Here is a 17,737-nt window from a genome sequence, read left to right as displayed (position 1 = left end):
CTACGTCGGAGGCTGAAGTGAGAGGATCACCTGAGCCTGGGAGGTTGAGGAAATGAAGATACTAAAATAAAAATAAAATTTAAAAAGGCATGGTTGGCACAGACCTTTTTGACACCTTCAGAATAGTTACAAAGTCCAGGATTAACAATAAATGATCAACAAATGTTTTGATAAGAAAAAGTGGTGAAAGTAATTTTTAACATGGGAAATCATTCTTTTTATCTTTTCTTTTTTAAAGAGACAATGTCTTCCTACGTTGCCTAGGCTGGAGTACAGTAGCTATTCACAGGTGTGATCATTGTACACCATAGCCTTGAACTTTTGGGCTCAAGTGATCCTCCTGTCTGAGCCTCTCGAGCAGCTGGGACTACAGGTGTGCACCACCTTACCCAGCAATATAATCGTTTGTTTGTTTGTTGGTTTGTTTGAGACAGAGTCTCACTCTGTCACCCAAGCAGAACTGCAGTGGCACTATCATGGCTCACTGCAGCCTTGACTTCACTGGCCTCAGGTGATCCTCCCACCTCTCTCTCCTGAGTAACTGGGACTACAGGCATGCACTACCATGCCCTGCTAATTTTTCTATTTTTTTGTAGATACAGGATTTTGCCGTGTTGCCCAGGCTGGTCTCGAACTCCCGGCTGCCTCAGCCTCCTAAAGTGCTGGGATTACAGGCATAAGCCACCTCATCTGGCCATTTTCATTTTTTAAAACTACAATGCCTCTCTGGTTTTGTTTGCTGCGAAACTGGAATATTATGGCACCTTATTTTACTTGCCAAAGTTAGCATTTGGATACTTCTGAAATATCTACACAGGCCGGGTGTGGTGGCTCACACCTGTAATCCCAGCACTTTGGGAGGCCAAGGCGGACAGATCAGTTGAGCCCAGGGGTTGGAGACCAGCCTGGGCAACATGGCGAAACCCTGTCTCTACAAAAAATAGAAAAATTAGCAGGCGTGGTGGCATGTGCCTGTGGTCCCAGCTACTAGGGAGGCTGAGGTGGGAGGATCACTTGAACCTGGGAAGTTGAGGCTGCAGTGAGCCATAATCCCACCACTGTACTCCAGCCTGGGTGACAGAGTGAGATCCTGTTCACCCCCACACCCCCACCAAAAAAGAAATATATCTACACATTTCAAGAAAGATTAATTAAACAGCATTGTTTAAAACCATGATAATCAGAATCTCTTTTAGGTCTTGAGTTTTACTCTTTAATTTTAAAAGCATTTTTTTAAATTAAATTTTTTTTAAAAAAAATTTTAAAGTAGAGATGGGGTCTCCTTGTGTTGCCCAGGCTGGTCTAGAACTCCTGCACTCAAGTGATCTTCCCACCTTGGTCTTCTGATATGCTGGGATTACAGGTGTGAGCCACTGCACCAGCCTATTTAATTATTTAATTTTTTTTTTTTTTGAGATGGAGTCTCGCTCTTGTTACCCAGGCTGGAGTGCAGTAGTGCGATCTTGGCTCACTGCAACCTCTGCTTCCGGGTTCAAGCGATTCTCCTGCTTAAGCCTCTCGAGTAGCTGGGACTACAGGTGCACGCCATCACGCCAAGCTAATTTTTGTATTTTTAGTAGAGACACGGGATTTCATCATGTTGGCCAGGCTGGTCTCAAACTCCTGACCTCAAGTGATCCACCCATCTCAGACTCTCAAAGTGCTGGGATTACAGGTGTGAGCCACCGCACCCAGCCTGGCCTATTTAATTTTAAAAGCATTTGCTATTTCAAAATAACCAAATTGCAGTACATAGAATTGGTTTGTTGAATCTAGAAGATAATTTTATTTCTGAAATATTCTATAGAAACAATGGAATGGGATCATCCAGGATGATTAAATTGTATCTATAAACCATACATAGATACAGTTTTTTCCCCAAAAGAAATGTGCTTGCATGAATTCTTTAAGGTAAGGGAGACTGATAAAGGTTTGATTGTTTTCTTATCAGATTGCATGAGACTCGTTCAGGAGACATCTGCAATGCCTGTGTCCTGCTTGTGAAAAGATGGAAGAAGTTGCCAGCAGGATCAAAAAAAAACTGGAATCATGTTAGTCCATCTTTCTTTTTTCTCAATTATACCTCTATTATATTTAAAGTAACATTAATTTTCCCCTAATTTAGGAAGTAATATATCCCTAGGGTAGAAAAGTCTGAAAAGAATAAAGAAAAACACTAGCTGCTGCTCAGATATAATTGCCTAACATTTTGGCATCTTTAGAACAGAATAGCCTGGTGTGGCATTTCCTTAAGGCTGTATCCAATATCCCCCTTTTGGAGATTCACAGTAAGCATTCACCTATTTTTAGGTTTAACCTAGTAATTCCCAGAGTTAATTAGACATGAATCCTTTTTCTTAAATCTCTTTGGATAACATGATCCTTTGAACTCAGGTTGGTACTAATGAACACATAGATTTTAGGATCAGACTTGAATTTGAATTTTGCCTTTACCACTTACTAGTTGTGGACTTTGGGCAGGTTATATTTATTCATGAAGTGCAAAGATAATAGCTCTCTTACAGAGCTATTGTGAGAACTGGATGAGATGGTGTATAGAAAGTATAACACATAGTTATCGTTCACACTAGCCTTACATTGTCCTTTGATGACAGTGTTATGTTATTATAATAAGTCATGATTTTGAAGATGATAACAACCTTCCTTTTTACATGGGGTAGAAATCTGCAACTAATAAATGTGAATGAATACCTAAGAAACAGGACCATATGGGGCGAGATCAATGGCTGGGCTAGACTGTGGGAGAACATGCTATTGCTGTCGTGTAACTTACCTCAGAGATTAAGGTGTATAGTGAAAAAAGCGTAAAGAATAGGCCTGAAGACCTTGATTCCAATCTTTTCCCCTCTCCACCCCTCTTACCCATTTACTCGCTTGGTGAAATAAGGCAAAATGCATAATTTATCTTTGCCTTGTTTTCCTTCCGTCTAAAATTGGAGTAACAAAAATAGCCCCATTTTTTGCTTTGTACTGAAGATAAAAAGTATATGAAAGCTTTTCGTAAACTGCAAAACATTATCCTGTAGAAATGGAGTTGTTTTTAGGTTTGATTCTTTAACCTAGTTGGGTCATCCAGTAACGATTATCCCATATACAAATCTATTTAAATTTTTTTCCAATAGACTCCCACTATTACCCACTTCACAGGAAAGAATATCTTAAAAAACCCCAGTAGATAAATATTATTTATTCCCTTATGTCATGTGATGATTAAAGGTGCACATGGAGCTTCATCCTCTTTTCGGTATTAAAACTGTGGTTCTCAAATAGGCACGAATCTGACCCAAAGGGATACACTGGTGTCATTTAAAAAATATTATTAAATATTCAGTATTTTCTTCCAGGTGGTAGATGCAAGGGCTGGACCCAGTCTAAAGACTACATTGAAACCAAAGAAAGTGAAAACTCTATCTGGGAACAGGATAAAAAGCAACCAGATCAGTAAACTGCAGAAGGAATTTAAACGTCATAGTAAGTTTGATATTACAACATTAGTACTTAATAACTGTTTTGTTATTTTTGGCTGGGGGTGGTGTATGGCGTGTGTGGATCATTTTTTCTTTTATTGCTTTTTATAAAGAGCACTGGAAGGCAATGTTGACTTGGTAGAGATGTTATCTTATTTCTATGAAATCTTGGTACTCTTTCTGATTTTGATGTCTTAAGAGAGTATTTCTACTAGCTAACCACTTCAGACTGTACTGAAACCACCCTGATGTCTTTATTGACATCTTAATTTTCTAGAAGGTGCATTTCTAGCTCGTTTACTTGATTTTTATCCATAAGGAAATTGAGTCCTGCAGATGTGCAAGAAGGTACGTAAATAATTAGGGGACAATCTGAGACCAAAGTCCAGGTTTTCTGGAAAGTAACTTTAGAAATCATAACTCACATATTGAAATACAGCCAACCTCAGGGCTTCTTTCAGGTTTAAGGGGCAGTGTGTGTTGTGTGATAGAATGAGAAAGGAATGTCTAATTAATGTCAGGTCACATGCTATTATTGGAAGTTTTGGGGGGGGGTTGCTGTAATGGCACATCTGTATTTTGGAATTGAGATTTTGGATTTTGAAAAGGAAATAAACTGCATATAATGTTATTGTCTAATAAATATCTCTATTACCCTTGGGGTTTGAAGGAGCATTATTGAACCAAACACATTAGTATTTTTACAGCAAAAAGTAGCAGTATTCACATTTAGTGGAATAAATAGATGGTACATAGGCTAGTCAGGTTTGTCTGCTTATAATCATAGCTTAGGTCATGCCAGATTTTGTGGCCAAATAGGTTAGGAATATACTTTCTGTTTCTAGATCTTTCTCAGAATTGCAGCTAGGGGTTGTGGATCTCTGTTGGAGCTCTCAGTACTTCTAAAAAATCTATAGGGCCCTGTTAGAGAGAACATTATCAATCAAGACAAATGGTTATAATCTTGTTTTAGAATAATGGAAAAAGACATCAAAGTTTAGTGACGGTAAAGTGAGGAGTGCAGGAGAACTCAACATTTTTTGAGCATTTTGGTATACTAAGCACTTTACATATGTGATCTCAGTTATTTCCATCTTAGAGCTCAGAATGGGAGGCACAAAGGGGTGATTTAAACTTGACCTGGGCCACTTAATAAGTGGTAGAGATGTAGTAAAATATTTAGGTAATATAAATTTGTATATGTATTTTAATTATACACTTACCTTTCCTAACCAGCTCTCAACCCCCCATCTCCCTAAAGATTTAACTCTGCCTTACATTCTCACTAGATGTTTTCTTTTGTTTATTTATTTTTTTTGAAACAGGGTCTCGCTCTGTCACCCAGGCTGGAGTACAGTGGTGTGATCTTGGGTCACTGCAGCCTCTGCCTCTCGGGTATAAGCAATTCTTGTGCCTCAGCCTCCTGAGTAGCTGGGACTACAGACATGCACCACCATGCCTGGCTAATTTTTGTATTTTTAGTAGAGTTGGGGTTTTGCCATGTTGCCCAGGCTGGTCTCAAACTGAGCTCAAGCAATCCACCCACCTCGGCTTCCCAAAAGTGCTGGGATTACAAGTGTGAACCATCACACCCAGTCCTCACTAGATGTTTTAATGAACATTTGGGAAACATTAATTTTCTTTTATCACTTGAAGGCAGAGGAACTGATTATTCATATGTATATTCTTAGCCCTTTCCCTTAATTATAGAGAAAGTGATACCTCACTTTTGCCTTACTTAAGGGAATATATTCAGTGTAATTTTAGATTTTTATTATGAAACTGTGCTGTGTAGTAGTTAGAGACTGAAAATAAATTCCTTTGATAATAAGGTGTGTAGATTGTGGAGGCTCAAACTGAAACAGGGTGTTCACCAGGTACATTATAAATTGCTGGCACCTTTGTGCATTGAAGCAGTTGGGAGACATGTGAATTTTTATATATCACCCACTAAATGGTCTGTGCTTCTGGTTATGTGCTTGCTTCTGTGCATCCTGCACATACCTGGCCTGTATTCTCTTCTTTCATTCTTTTTTTTTTTTTTTTTTTAAAGATGGAGTCTTGCTCTGTCAACCAGGCTGGAGTGCAGTGGCACGATCTCAGCTCACTGCAACCTCCCCCTACTGGGTTCAAGCGATTCTCCTGCCTCAGCCTCCCAAGTAGCTTGGATTACAGGTGCCCACCACCACACCCGGCTAATTTTTTGTATTTTTAGTAGAGACAGGGTTTCACCATGTTGGCCAGGCTGGTCTTGAACTCCTGACCTCAGGTGATCTGCCCTCCTTGGCCTCCCAAAGTCCTGGGATTTCAGGCGTGAGCCACCGTGCCCAGCCCTGTATTCCCTTTTCAAGACATTTTGTGGTGTACTGGAAAGGCATTGGACCTAGAGTTACAGATCTGGATTTGAATTTCGGCTCTTGTCACTAGCAAATGTGTGACTCTGGAGTCACTTGACGTTTAACCATAATTTTCTAATCAGAGAACTGGGGATAATCAAGTAAAAAATGGCTTTGTAAAACAAAATAAATTCCTCTATAAATGTTAGCTATTCTTTTTGTGTCATCCTTTCCAAAATCTGCAGTGATTTCTGCTTGCTATAAAATATGGTTGAGAATTCCTAGAAAGTGTTTGAAGGTCCTATTTTTGTTTGAGCTGAGTCAGTTCCTGGAGTGTGTTTGGCTTCCACACTTTGCTCATTGACTTTGCCCATTGTCCCTACCGACTTGATGCCATCTAATCACTCCTTGATGCCTTCCAAATCCTATGTAATTTTTAAGACTTAAAATTGCAGTTTGGGCTGTGCATGGAGGATTACGCCTGTAATCCCAGCACTTTGGGAGGCCGAGGCAGGCGGATCACCTGAGGTTGGGAGTTTGAGACCAGCCTGACCAACATGGAGAAACCCCGTGTCTACTAAAAATACAATATTAGCTGGGTGTGTGGTGGTGCATGCCTGTAATCCCAGCTACTTGGGAGGCGGAGGCAGGAGAATTGCTTGAACCTGGGAGGCAGAGGTTGTGGTGAGCCGAGATTGTGGTATTGCACTCCAGCCTGGGCAACAAGAGCAAAACTCTGTCTCCAAAAACGAAAACAAAACAAAACAAAAATGGTCAGATAATTGAAATTTCAAATAGTTTAAAGGTATTAAGCACTTTCTAGGAGAGTGAGTTTTCCTCAGCAGCATAGAGGTGTCTATTGATGTTAATTATTTAGGAAGTCTTAAACATCCCACTAGACTCATTCTTTTAAAACCTGCTACTCTTGAGGATTTTGTTTGCTAAGTTAACATATTAAAAAATTAACGGTGCTTTCTTTGTTTTGGATACCTAATTTTATGCTGTTTTGTGTAAATATTTGTTAATATAAAATATTTGTGAGCTCTATTCAGAAAACATTTTCTTGACTGGGTGTGGTGGCTCACACCTGTAATCTCAGCAGTTTGGGAGGCCAGGAGTTCAAGACCAGCCTGGCAAACATGACGAAGTCCTGTCTACTAAAAATATAACAAAATTAGTTGGGTGTGGTAGTGCACACCTGTAGTTGTAGCTACTCGAGAGGCTGAGGCATGAAAATCCAAGAGGTGGAGGCTGCAGTGAGCTGAGATCCAGCCACTGCACTCCAGCCTGGGCGACAGAGTGAGACTCTGTTTTAAACAAACAAACAAACAAAAACAAAAACATTTTCTTGGCTAGGTATGGTGACTCATGCCTGTAATCCCAGCACTTTGGGAGGCTGAGGTGGGAGGATTGCTTGAGGCTAGGAGTTCGAGACCAGTCTGGGCAAATAACGAGACCTTGTCTCTACTAAAAATTAAAAAAATAATCAGCCGAGTGTGGTGGTGTGTGCCTGTAGTCCCAGCTACTCAGGAGACTGAAACGGGAGGATTGCTTGAGCTCAGAAGGTTGAGGCTGCAGCGAGCTGTAGTCATGCCACTGCACTTCAGCCTGGGTGACAGAGTGAGATCCAGTCTCAAGGAAAATCAAAAGATAAAAATAATAAAAAACCCCAAAATTTTCTTTAGTCTGTTTCTTTCCATGCAGCATGTAACACAGGATTTGATGCCTTATAAATATTTAATAAGTACTTGATTGGTTATCTGAATTGAAGGATTGCTCTGTCCACGTGTCCTGGGACAGGCAAGGTGTATGGTAGGCCCCACCTGTGTTTATGAGGTTTATAATACTGCTCTTGCTGTGACGTGGCAGTACAACAGCCTTATAGCACAATGACTGTTAACCAAGAAACTTACTTTCTGGCTTGTACATTTATATGACATCTTCACATAAACAGGCAGAGTATTAAATCAGGGTTAGCTCTGCATCTAATGAACTGCCTTTATTCCTTATTAAATCAGGATCTTTTGTTTTCTCTTTATAGGTATAATGTCATTATTCTTTGGCTGCTTTCAAGATTTTTCTCTTGGTTTAGTTTATAGAGGTTTAATTATGATGTGTTTTGGCATGGATTTCTTTGGGTTTATTCTGTTGGGCTTTGGTTAGCTTCTTGAGTCTTAGGTTTATGTCTCGCCAAATTTGACAAGTTTTCAGCCACTATATTTGAGTACTTTTTCACCTCTGTTCTCTTTTTCCTCTCCCTCCAGGACTGCAATGACATGAATGTAGATGCATGTTTGACTAAGCTCCACAGGTTTCTCCTGCTCTGTTCATTTGTTTTCTGTGTCGTTCATATGGGGTAATTTCTGTTGTTCTTTCTTCCAGTTCGCTGTTTGTTTTCTCTCTCCCCTCCATGTTGCTCAGCCCATCCACTGTGGTTTTTATTTTCTTTATTGTATTTTTTTCAGTTACAAATTTTTCATTTATCTTTTCCTTATAGTTTTCTATCTTATTTTTACTGAGGCTTCCTATTTCTTTGCCAAGGCTATGTTTTCATTTATTTCAAACGTGTTCATAATTGCTCACTGAAGCATTTTTGTCGTGGCTGCTTTAAAATCTTGGTCAGATAATTCTATTGTCTTTGTCATCTTAGTGTTGGCCTTTTCATTTAGTTTGAGATCTTCCTGATTCTTGGACTGACGTAATTTTTTATTGAAACCTGGACATTTTCAGATTATGTTGTGAGACTCTGGGTCTTATTTAACCCTTCTATTTTAACTGGCTTTTTTGACACCCCTCAGAGCAGAGAAAGAGGGAGGGGCATCACCACCACCCTGTTACCGCCAGGTGTTAGAATTCCGGTTTCTCCCTCAACCTCCATTGACATCTGAGGTCGGGGGGAGGGGGAGGCTCCTTGTTACTACTGGGTGTCAGGAGAGAGTTCAGACTACCACCTGGTGAGGGTGGCCTTGTACTTAGTGGGCCATAACGAAAATCCTGACTTCGCAAGGCTTCCTCTGACACCATACTGGTGTAGGTGTTGGGGTGCTTCCTAAGTCTTGTGAGGGTGGAAATGTAAGGCTCTTCACCTTAGCCTCTGCTGAGGTTAGGAAAGGTGTCCACAGTTTTTTCCGTGGGTTTGGCTTTGGCTGGAACAGGAAGGTTAGTGTTTAGAAACGTTTTCTGTCTGGCTAGGCTGCCCTTTTCCTAGTTCTTTGCTAGAGAGATCAGGTTTTACTTGGGGTTTTGGATTTTTGTTTTGTTGTTGTCGTTTTGGTTGTCTGTACCCATTGGCATTTCTGGGTGGCTGCTGCTTCACTTCCAAAGCTGGGGATTATGAGGCAAAAGGAAAATCCAGAAAAACTAAGGAACCTACCACCATGGCTTGCCTTGGGTCTTGAGCTCCCTAGATGATCATCAACTTTTGGAATCTTAGGTTTGTTTTATATATAATAATCCAGGGATTTTAGTGGTATAAGCAGGAGGAAAAGGAAAAAGTATGTCTATTCCATCTTCTTCACTTCTTTAAAAAACATGTTAGTCTGAATATCTTCAAATATCAGTAGTGCATAGAAAATGAATTATTTTTTACTTTTTCTTTTTTACCAACTCATTCACAGTGTCTTATGCTGAGGTTTAGTTGCAATTACATGTAATGAAATTGAAAATTTTATTTTTTCTTTTAATCTTTATTGCAGATTCTGATGCTCACAGTACCACCTCAAGTGCCTCCCCAGCTCAATCTCCTTGTTACAGTAACCAGTCAGACGACGGCTCAGATACAGAGATGGCTTCTGGTTCTAACAGAACACCAGTTTTTTCCTTTTTAGATCTCACATACTGGAAAAGGTAAAAGAAACAGAAAGTATCTCTCTAACCAGCAGACCATCTTAATTATGGGCAGTGTTTTTCTACTTCCTTAGCAATTAAATGGCATTTGGCAAACAGTTGGTAACACACGATTGCAGTGGATTAAGCAGGAATTGAGCAGGGAAGTGGGATTTTGTATGTTCTTCCTATTAAAATTTATTTAAAATAAAAATCACATCAAGGTACCTACATTGCCTATTGCTAGATAAATGGAGTAGAAAGACAATATGCAGTGGAGAGAATCAGTAAAACTAAGAGTTGGTCCTTCAAAAAGACGTGACCAAAAAAATACTGGAGATAAAGTGGATCAGGAAAAGGAGATAATACACATAAGCAATTTTAGGAAAGAGAAAAGAGACTTAGGTATAGATAAAGCAGAATAATAGGATATTATAGACAACTTTATGCCAATAAATTTGAACATACAGGTGAAGCAGGTACAGTACTAGAAAAAAGACATCTTGCTAAAGCTGTCTCAAGAAAAAGTGAAAAACCGAGATAATCTCATAATAAATTGATTCAGGCCAGACGTGATGGCTCACACCTGTAATCCTAGCATTTTGGGAGGCCAAGGTGAGGGGACTGTTTGAGCCTAGGAGGTTAGGGTTGCAGTAAGCTATTTTTGCACCATTGCACTCCAGCCTGGTGATAAAGCAAGACTCTATTTAAAAACAAAACAAAACAAAAAAAAAAACAAAAAACCACAATAGGCAAGTTGTACTAAACATCCAGGAACAGATGATTGGGGCCTATGCACTGGCTTTTCCAGACTATGGATAAAATAGGGCATAGGCCCCAAGCATTTTTAAGGCTGATATAAGTTTGATACCAAAACTAGGGTTATTCTAGGTATGTAAGATTGGTTTGAACATGAGACGATCAACTAATATAATTTACCCCATTGACAGTTTCTTTTCTTTTTTTTTTTTTTTGAGATGGAGTTTTGCTCTTGTTGCCCCAGCTGTAGTGCAATGGCTCAATCTTGGCTCACTGCAACCTCTGCCTCCCGGGTTCAAGTGATTCTCCTGCCTCAGCCTCCCAAGTAGCTGGGATTACAGGTGCATGGCCACCACGCCTGGCTAAATTTTTGTATTTTTAGTAGAAAAGGGGTTTCACCATGTTGGTCAGGCTGGTCTCGAACTCCTGACCTTAGGTGATCCACCCGCCTCAGCCTCCCAAAGTGTTGGGATTACAGGCGTGAGCCACCATGCCTAGCCCACATTGATAGTTTCTAAAGGAAGGTGTTGTCTTCTTAGTGGTGCAAAGAAGGAGTTTGACAAATTTGAACATTCCTTTAAGGTTTAAAAAAAAAAAGTTTTAGCAAAATAGGAATAGAAGGAAACTTTTTTACTTAGACAACAGGTATCTTACAAAAAGTACAAAAGTACATAATACATAATTGTGATAAAATGAAAGCATTTTCTCTATGATCAGGAACAAATCAAGAGTGCTGACTATCACTGTTTCTATTCAGCATTATACAGAAGGCTCTAACCAATACAATATTGGTAGTAGTAGTGATAGTGGTAGTACCAGTAGTAGTAAACACTTTAGAACAGTGCCTAGAGCATAGTGTAAATACTTTAAAATACTTTAAACCACTTTAAGTTTGCATTTATTTAATCTTTTTTTCTTTTTGAGACAGAGTTTCACTCTGTAGCCCAGACTGGAGTGCAATGGTGTTATCTTGGCTCACTGCAATGTCCACCTCCTGGGCTCAGGCGATTCTCCCACCTCAGCCGCCCAGATAGCTGGGTCTACAGGCATGCACCACCATGCCTGGCTAACTTTTGTATTTTAGTAGAGATGGGGTTTCGCCATATTGGCCAGGCTGGTCTTGAACTTCTAGCCTCAAGTGATCTGCCTGCCTTGACCTCCCAAAATGCTGGGATTACAGGTGTGAGATACTGCACCTGACCTTATTTAGTCTTTATAACAATTCTGTGAAGCATTATGTGAAAACACAGGTACAAAGAGGAAGTACTTTAAGGTTACACAGTAAGTAGAGCAGGATTTAAATCTAGGCAGTTTGGCATTAGAATGATACATTTTATCATAGTGTTAGGAAATATACAATAATGTAGTAGTAAAATATCAAAAGCCCTTTGGAGGAGTTATGTAAAAATCATATGATATTGTTGAATAACATTTATTTATATATGTGTGTGTGTGTGTGTGCGCGTGCATGCATGTGTGTATATATATATAAATAAATATATGTGTATGAAGAGAGAGAGAGAGAGACTCGCTCTGTCGCCTAGGCTGGAGTGCAGTGGTGCGATCTTGGCTCACTGCAACCTCCGCCTTCTGGGTTCAAGCGATTTTCCTGTCTCAGCCTCTGGAGTAGCTGGGATTACAGGCATGCACCACCACACCTTGCTAATTTTTGTATTTTTAGTAGAGATGGGGTTTCACCATGCTGGCTGGGCTGATAGTGAACTCCTGACCTCAGGTGATCTGCCCGCCTCGGCCTCCCAAAGTGCTGGGATTACAGGCATGAACCACCGCACCTGGCCATTGAATAACATTTAAAGACACCTAAATAAATTGAGACGTATAGCACATTCATAGATATTATTAAACTGACTGTTAGGGAGATGATCACCTTGTAGATTCAGGGTAATTGCAGTCAAAATCCCAACATACTTATGGAACTTTACAAGCTAATTTGTAATTTATATAGAAAAGCAAAGGGCCCAAAATAGGCATCTTCAGAAGAAAAAGAAAGATGTGGATAAACTTGCCCTAACAGAAATCAAGACATATTATGAAGCCATGGTAATTAATGTGTTTTGGGACTAGGAATAGAAAAATAAACCAATGGAATAGTATAGAGAGCCTGGAAACAAGCCCACATATGTATATAGCACTTGTTATGTGATACATGATGTGGGGGTGATTGGTGGGCGAAAATGGTCTGTTCAATAAGTGTTGCTAGGATATTAAAAACAACATGGTTATTCATATGGAAAAATTGGGCTTGGGTTCCCTACCTCACACCATAGACAAACACCAATTACAGATGCATTAAAGTAGAAAATAGATTATGAGTTTTGAGTGGGAAAGGATTTTTTTATGACAAAGTACTAAGCATTTAAAAAAACCTCCAGGTTTGATAACATTATAATTATGAACTTAAATTCATCAAATAATACCATAAAGAAAATGAAATGATATCCAGCACATATATCTGACAAAGGATTAGTATCTGGAATATACAAACAACTCCTATAATAGAAGAAAAAGATAAACCAACCGAAAAATGGACATACTTAGAAAGGAATCATAAAATAACAAATTAAATGATAATGTGTTCAAACTTTTTGAAAATCAAGGAAATACAAAGTAAAATTTCAATGAGATACCATTTTATACTCATTAGATTGGTGGAAAAACTAAAATAAAGTCTATTACCAAATGTTGGAGAGAGGGTATGGAATGATGAGAACACTGTCAGTTATAGGTGTAAATAGTTATAACCATGTAGATAAATGGCCATTTTTGAGTAAAGTTGAAGATGTTCCCATTCCTATATGCCAGCAATATAAACTAGTAAAAACCTTTAGGATGTGTCCACTGATTTATACATTAAAATAAGAGTAGATAAATAAAACTGTGTTATATATTCACAGGGTAGAATATTATACATGTTAAAATGAAATAAAGCTCTATAACAATATGTATGGATCTCAATTAATGTTGACTAAAACATTGCAGAATACATTGTGATTCTGTGTGTGTGTGTGTGTGTTTGTGTGTGTAATGGATAACTGTGCAGTATGATTAGAGATGCCAACACACGGTGAAACCATGAAGTATAAAGAAAAGGGAGCGATAAACCTAAAATTAAGTGGGGGGAGGATGAGATGAGGTAGGATGGGACTGTGGAGGGGCCTGCAGGGAGCTTCATAGGAAATGATCTTTTTTTCCCTTAGAGTATGTGGTCTGTAGGCATTCTTACTGTGTTGTCATTTTTGGTGCCTTTGCTAACACACACACTTTTTTTTTTTTTTTTTTTTTTTTTTTGGAGACAGTTTTGCTCTGTCTCCCAGGCTAGAATGCAGTGGTGTGATTTCGGCTCACTGCAACCTCCGCCTCCTGGGTTCAAGTGATTCTGCTGCCTCAGTCTCCCAAGTAGCTGGGACTATAGGCATGTGCCACCACGCCTGGCTAATTTTTGCATTTTTAGTAGAGATGGGGTTTCGCCATGTTGGCCAGGCTGGTCTCGAACTCCTGACCTCAAGTTATCTGCCCACCTCAGCCTCCCAGACTGCTGGGATTACAGGTGTAAGCCACCACACCCGGCCCACACATGTATTTTTATCTACTCAGTATTTAATTAAAAACTACCACTCAAGCACTTAGGAGTTGATAAAGAAAAAAAAAATTAAATATATATAAAAAATTGCTAGCTGCATCAGCCAGTTTATGGTGGCTGATTTTTTTTTCAAGAGTTGGTGATTTTGGAGGAAATAGTTAACAACATCAGGGGCAGCCTTTGAAACTGACTGCTGTCTTTCAAAATGCCATCTTCCTCAATATTTGAGAAGATTCCAGTGTGGCCTTTAAGGCAACTGGGTAATTCCCCTTCTCTAGCTAATTGGGGTTACTCTAGGAGCCCTTTCACTTGGAATGTGCAAGATTGTAGAAGCACAACTCTTTAGTTATATTGGACTAGTTATTATAGTGAGTAGATTTCTTTTGTATTCCTATTTTTCTTCCTTATTAATGTATCTTGTTCTCCATTTTTTCTTTTAGACAGAAGATATGTTGTGGGATCATCTATAAAGGCCGTTTTGGGGAAGTCCTCATTGACACACATCTCTTCAAGCCTTGCTGCAGCAATAAGAAAGCAGCTGCCGAGAAGCCAGAGGAGCAGGGGCCAGAGCCTCTGCCCATCTCCACTCAGGAGTGGTGACTGAGGTTTTTATGTAGAAGGGGAACAAAAAAAAAATCTGAATTTTGAAAAGACCACAAAGCAACAAACTGACCCTCTTTTTTTTTTTTTTTTGAGACGGAGTTCTGCTCTTGTTACCCAGGCTGGAGTGCAGTGGCGTGATCTTGGCTCACTGCAACTTCCGTCTCCCGGGTTCAAGTGATTCTCCTGCCTCAGCCTCCTAAGTAGCTGGGTTTATAGGTGCCCGCCACCAGACCCAGCTAATTTTTTAGTTTTAGTAGAGACGGGGTTTCACCATGTTGGCCAGGCTGGTCTCAAATGACCCTCTTATTTTTAACTTGGATACCTGCTATTCTGCCAAAAGACAATTTCTAGAGTAGTTTTGAATGGGTTGATTTCCCCCAGTCCCACAAACTCTGAAGCCAGTGTCTAGCTTACTAAAAAAAGAGTTGTACATAATATTTAAGATGCTGAGTATTTCATAGGAAAGCTGAATGCTGCTGTAAAGTGCTCTTTAAGTCTTTTTTTTTTTTTAATCCCCTTCTAATGAATGAAACTAGGGGAATTTCAGGGGACAGAGATGGGATTTGTTGTATGATAAACTGTATGTAGTTTTTAGTCTTTCTGTATTGAGAAGCAGTGGTTGGGGCATTTTTAAGATGGCTGGCTACTCTTGTTTTCCCTCATGATAATAAATTTGTCATAACTCAGTAACATGAACTTGCCCCTAGAGGTAGTTGTTAATAATTTTGAAATATTAAGGTCTTGCCAAGCTTCTGATGATTCAAACCTGTACTACTGATTATTAAGCAGGACAGACTGAGCTTTCTGTTGCAAATACCTTGGAGGAGAAAGTAATTTCTAAATATACAGAGAGGTAACTTGACTATATATGTTGCATCCAGTGTCTCCCTTCATATTAATATTTGATAAAGATTTTAATTTATGTAAAACTTCTAAAGCAGAATCAGAGCTCCTCTTGGGGAAATGGCAAGTCTTTAGGACAGGCGAGACCCTGTGTGAATAGTACCAAAGCATTACCGCATGGTGGAGAACACACTCGATTAAAAATGTTAAGCTATCTGAAAAATAAAATGTGCAAGTCTTCAGGATGGCACAAAACAAAGGTTAATGCTTCTTGGGGCACATTTCTTAGAGGGCTTGCTGAGTGTGTAAATATAATCGACTTTTGTTTGTGTTACATGACTTCTGTGACTTCATTGAAAATCTGCGCAATTCAGTTTCAGCTCTGGATTACTTCAGTTGACCTTTGTGAAGGTTTTTTATCTGTGTAGAATGGGTGTTTGACTTGTTTTAGCCTATTAACTTTTTATTTTCTTTCACTCTGTATTAAAAGTAAAACTCACTAAAAGAAAAGAGGTTTGTGTTCACATTAAATGGTTTTGGTTTGGCTTCTTTTAGTCAGGCTTTCTGAACATTGAGATATCCTGAACTTAGAGCTCTTCAATCCTAAGATTTTCATGAAAAGCCTCTCACTTGATGAACCCAAACCGGAGTACTCTTACTGCCTCTTTTCTAAATGTTCAGGAAAAGCATCGCCAGTTCAGTCTTTTCAGAATGAGGGAGAAACATTTGCCTGCCTTATAATAACAAGACTCAGTGCTTATTTTTTAAACTGCATTTTAAAAATTGGATAGTATAATAACAATAAGTAGTAAGCCACCTTTTATAGGCACCCTGTAGTTTTATAGTTCTTAATCTAAACATCTTATATTTCCTTCTTTTGGAAAAAACCTACATGCTACAAGCCACCATATGCACAGACTATACAGTGAGTTGAGTTGGCTCTCCCACAGTCTTTGAGGCGAATTACAAAAGTCCAGCCATTATCATCCTCCTGAGTTATTTTGAAATGATTTTTTTTGTACATTTTGGCTGCAGTATTGGTGGTAGAATATACTATAATATGGATCATCTCTACTTCTGTATTTATTTATTTATTACTAGACCTCAACCACAGTCTTCTTTTTCCCCTTCCACCTCTCTTTGCCTGTAGGATGTACTGTATGTAGTCATGCACTTTGTATTAATATATTAGAAATCTACAGATCTGTTTTGTACTTTTTATACTGTTGGATACTTATAATCAAAACTTTTACTAGGGTATTGAATAAATCTAGTCTTATTAGAAAATAAAAGGAGCTGTTTTGTGGCTTTGTTTGACAGGTCTTCAGTAAGAATAATGTTTTTGGCCTTCACATATACTCAGTTTAAGTGCTTAGTATTAATAACAAGCCATGAAGGGAATAAATTCCTCTTTACTGAGACATAGACTTTGGAATAAAAGACATTTTAACTGATGTGCACAATTATTAATCTAGTGGATAAGATGGATTTAAAAGGAAGAACAAAATGTTCCCAGTACTTTTTACTGTCTGTGGTTTTATTACTGTCTATGGGCATAGTGGGAAGCATCATTGAGACTTTAGGGAAACTATAAAAGTCGGAAGGGTGGTGGCATCAGGGGTTGGACCCTGGTTCTCAAGTTCCTAGCTCTGCCCCTTGTTAGTCATTTGAGTTAAATAATTAACGGGAATATTTACTTCTCAGGATTATGAGGAATCCTAAGAGGTGTAATCCATATCAAACTTTTAGAAACCAATTGTTTTATTACCTGGGAAAGGTAATAAAGGGCCAGACTTTTTATACTACTGTTAGTATTTAAATTTGCTTTGGGATAGTCCGGATGCCACCTAATACAGTTACTATGAAATTAACAAGGTAACTAAGGAAGTTGACAGTACCTGTATTATCTATTGCTACGTCCTAAATTACCACAGATTCAGTGGCTTAAAACAAATGCGTCTCAGTTTCTGTCTGAGCATGGTTTAGATAGGTCCTTTAGAAAGCTCATAGTCTCATCTGCATTCTCACCTGGTGATTTGGGAAGAACTCATTTCAGCCTCACTCGGCTGGCAGAATTCATTTCTTGCCACTGCAGGACTGAGTGCCCAGACCTCTCAGTGGTTGTCAGCTGGAGGCCCCCCTTAGTTCCTTGCCAGCTGGGTGCTCCCTGCATGGCCTGGCTGCTGACTGGACCACAGACATGATTACTGTCACTACCAGCAAGTGACGAGAGCCAAGCTGCCAGCAAGAGAGGTCTTTTCAGGTCTTGCCCATATCCAAGG

At 39.2% G+C, this 17,737-nt stretch overlaps 1 protein-coding gene across 6 annotated transcripts in view; it reads left to right on the top strand.

Annotated features, from left to right (window-relative positions):
* The window catches only part of SINHCAF (SIN3-HDAC complex associated factor), a 45,801-nt gene extending 29,054 nt beyond the window's left edge, over nt 1-16,747 (top strand). For all 6 annotated transcript variants that reach the window (XM_054442506.2, XM_063672558.1, XM_063672557.1 and 3 more), the window contains 4 exons: nt 1,952-2,051; nt 3,366-3,492; nt 9,520-9,670; nt 14,450-16,747. In XM_054442506.2, the coding sequence (XP_054298481.1) occupies nt 1,952-2,051; nt 3,366-3,492; nt 9,520-9,670; nt 14,450-14,609 (538 nt within the window). In that variant the 3' untranslated portion in view covers nt 14,610-16,747. The remainder of the gene's footprint in view (nt 1-1,951; nt 2,052-3,365; nt 3,493-9,519; nt 9,671-14,449) is intronic.
* The last annotated feature ends 990 nt before the right edge of the window (nt 16,748-17,737 follow it).

Source organism: Pongo pygmaeus, chromosome 10 (genome assembly GCF_028885625.2).
Source record: "Pongo pygmaeus isolate AG05252 chromosome 10, NHGRI_mPonPyg2-v2.0_pri, whole genome shotgun sequence".
Lineage (NCBI taxonomy): Eukaryota > Metazoa > Chordata > Mammalia > Primates > Hominidae > Pongo > Pongo pygmaeus.
This window is presented reverse-complemented; position numbering and strand designations above follow the sequence as displayed.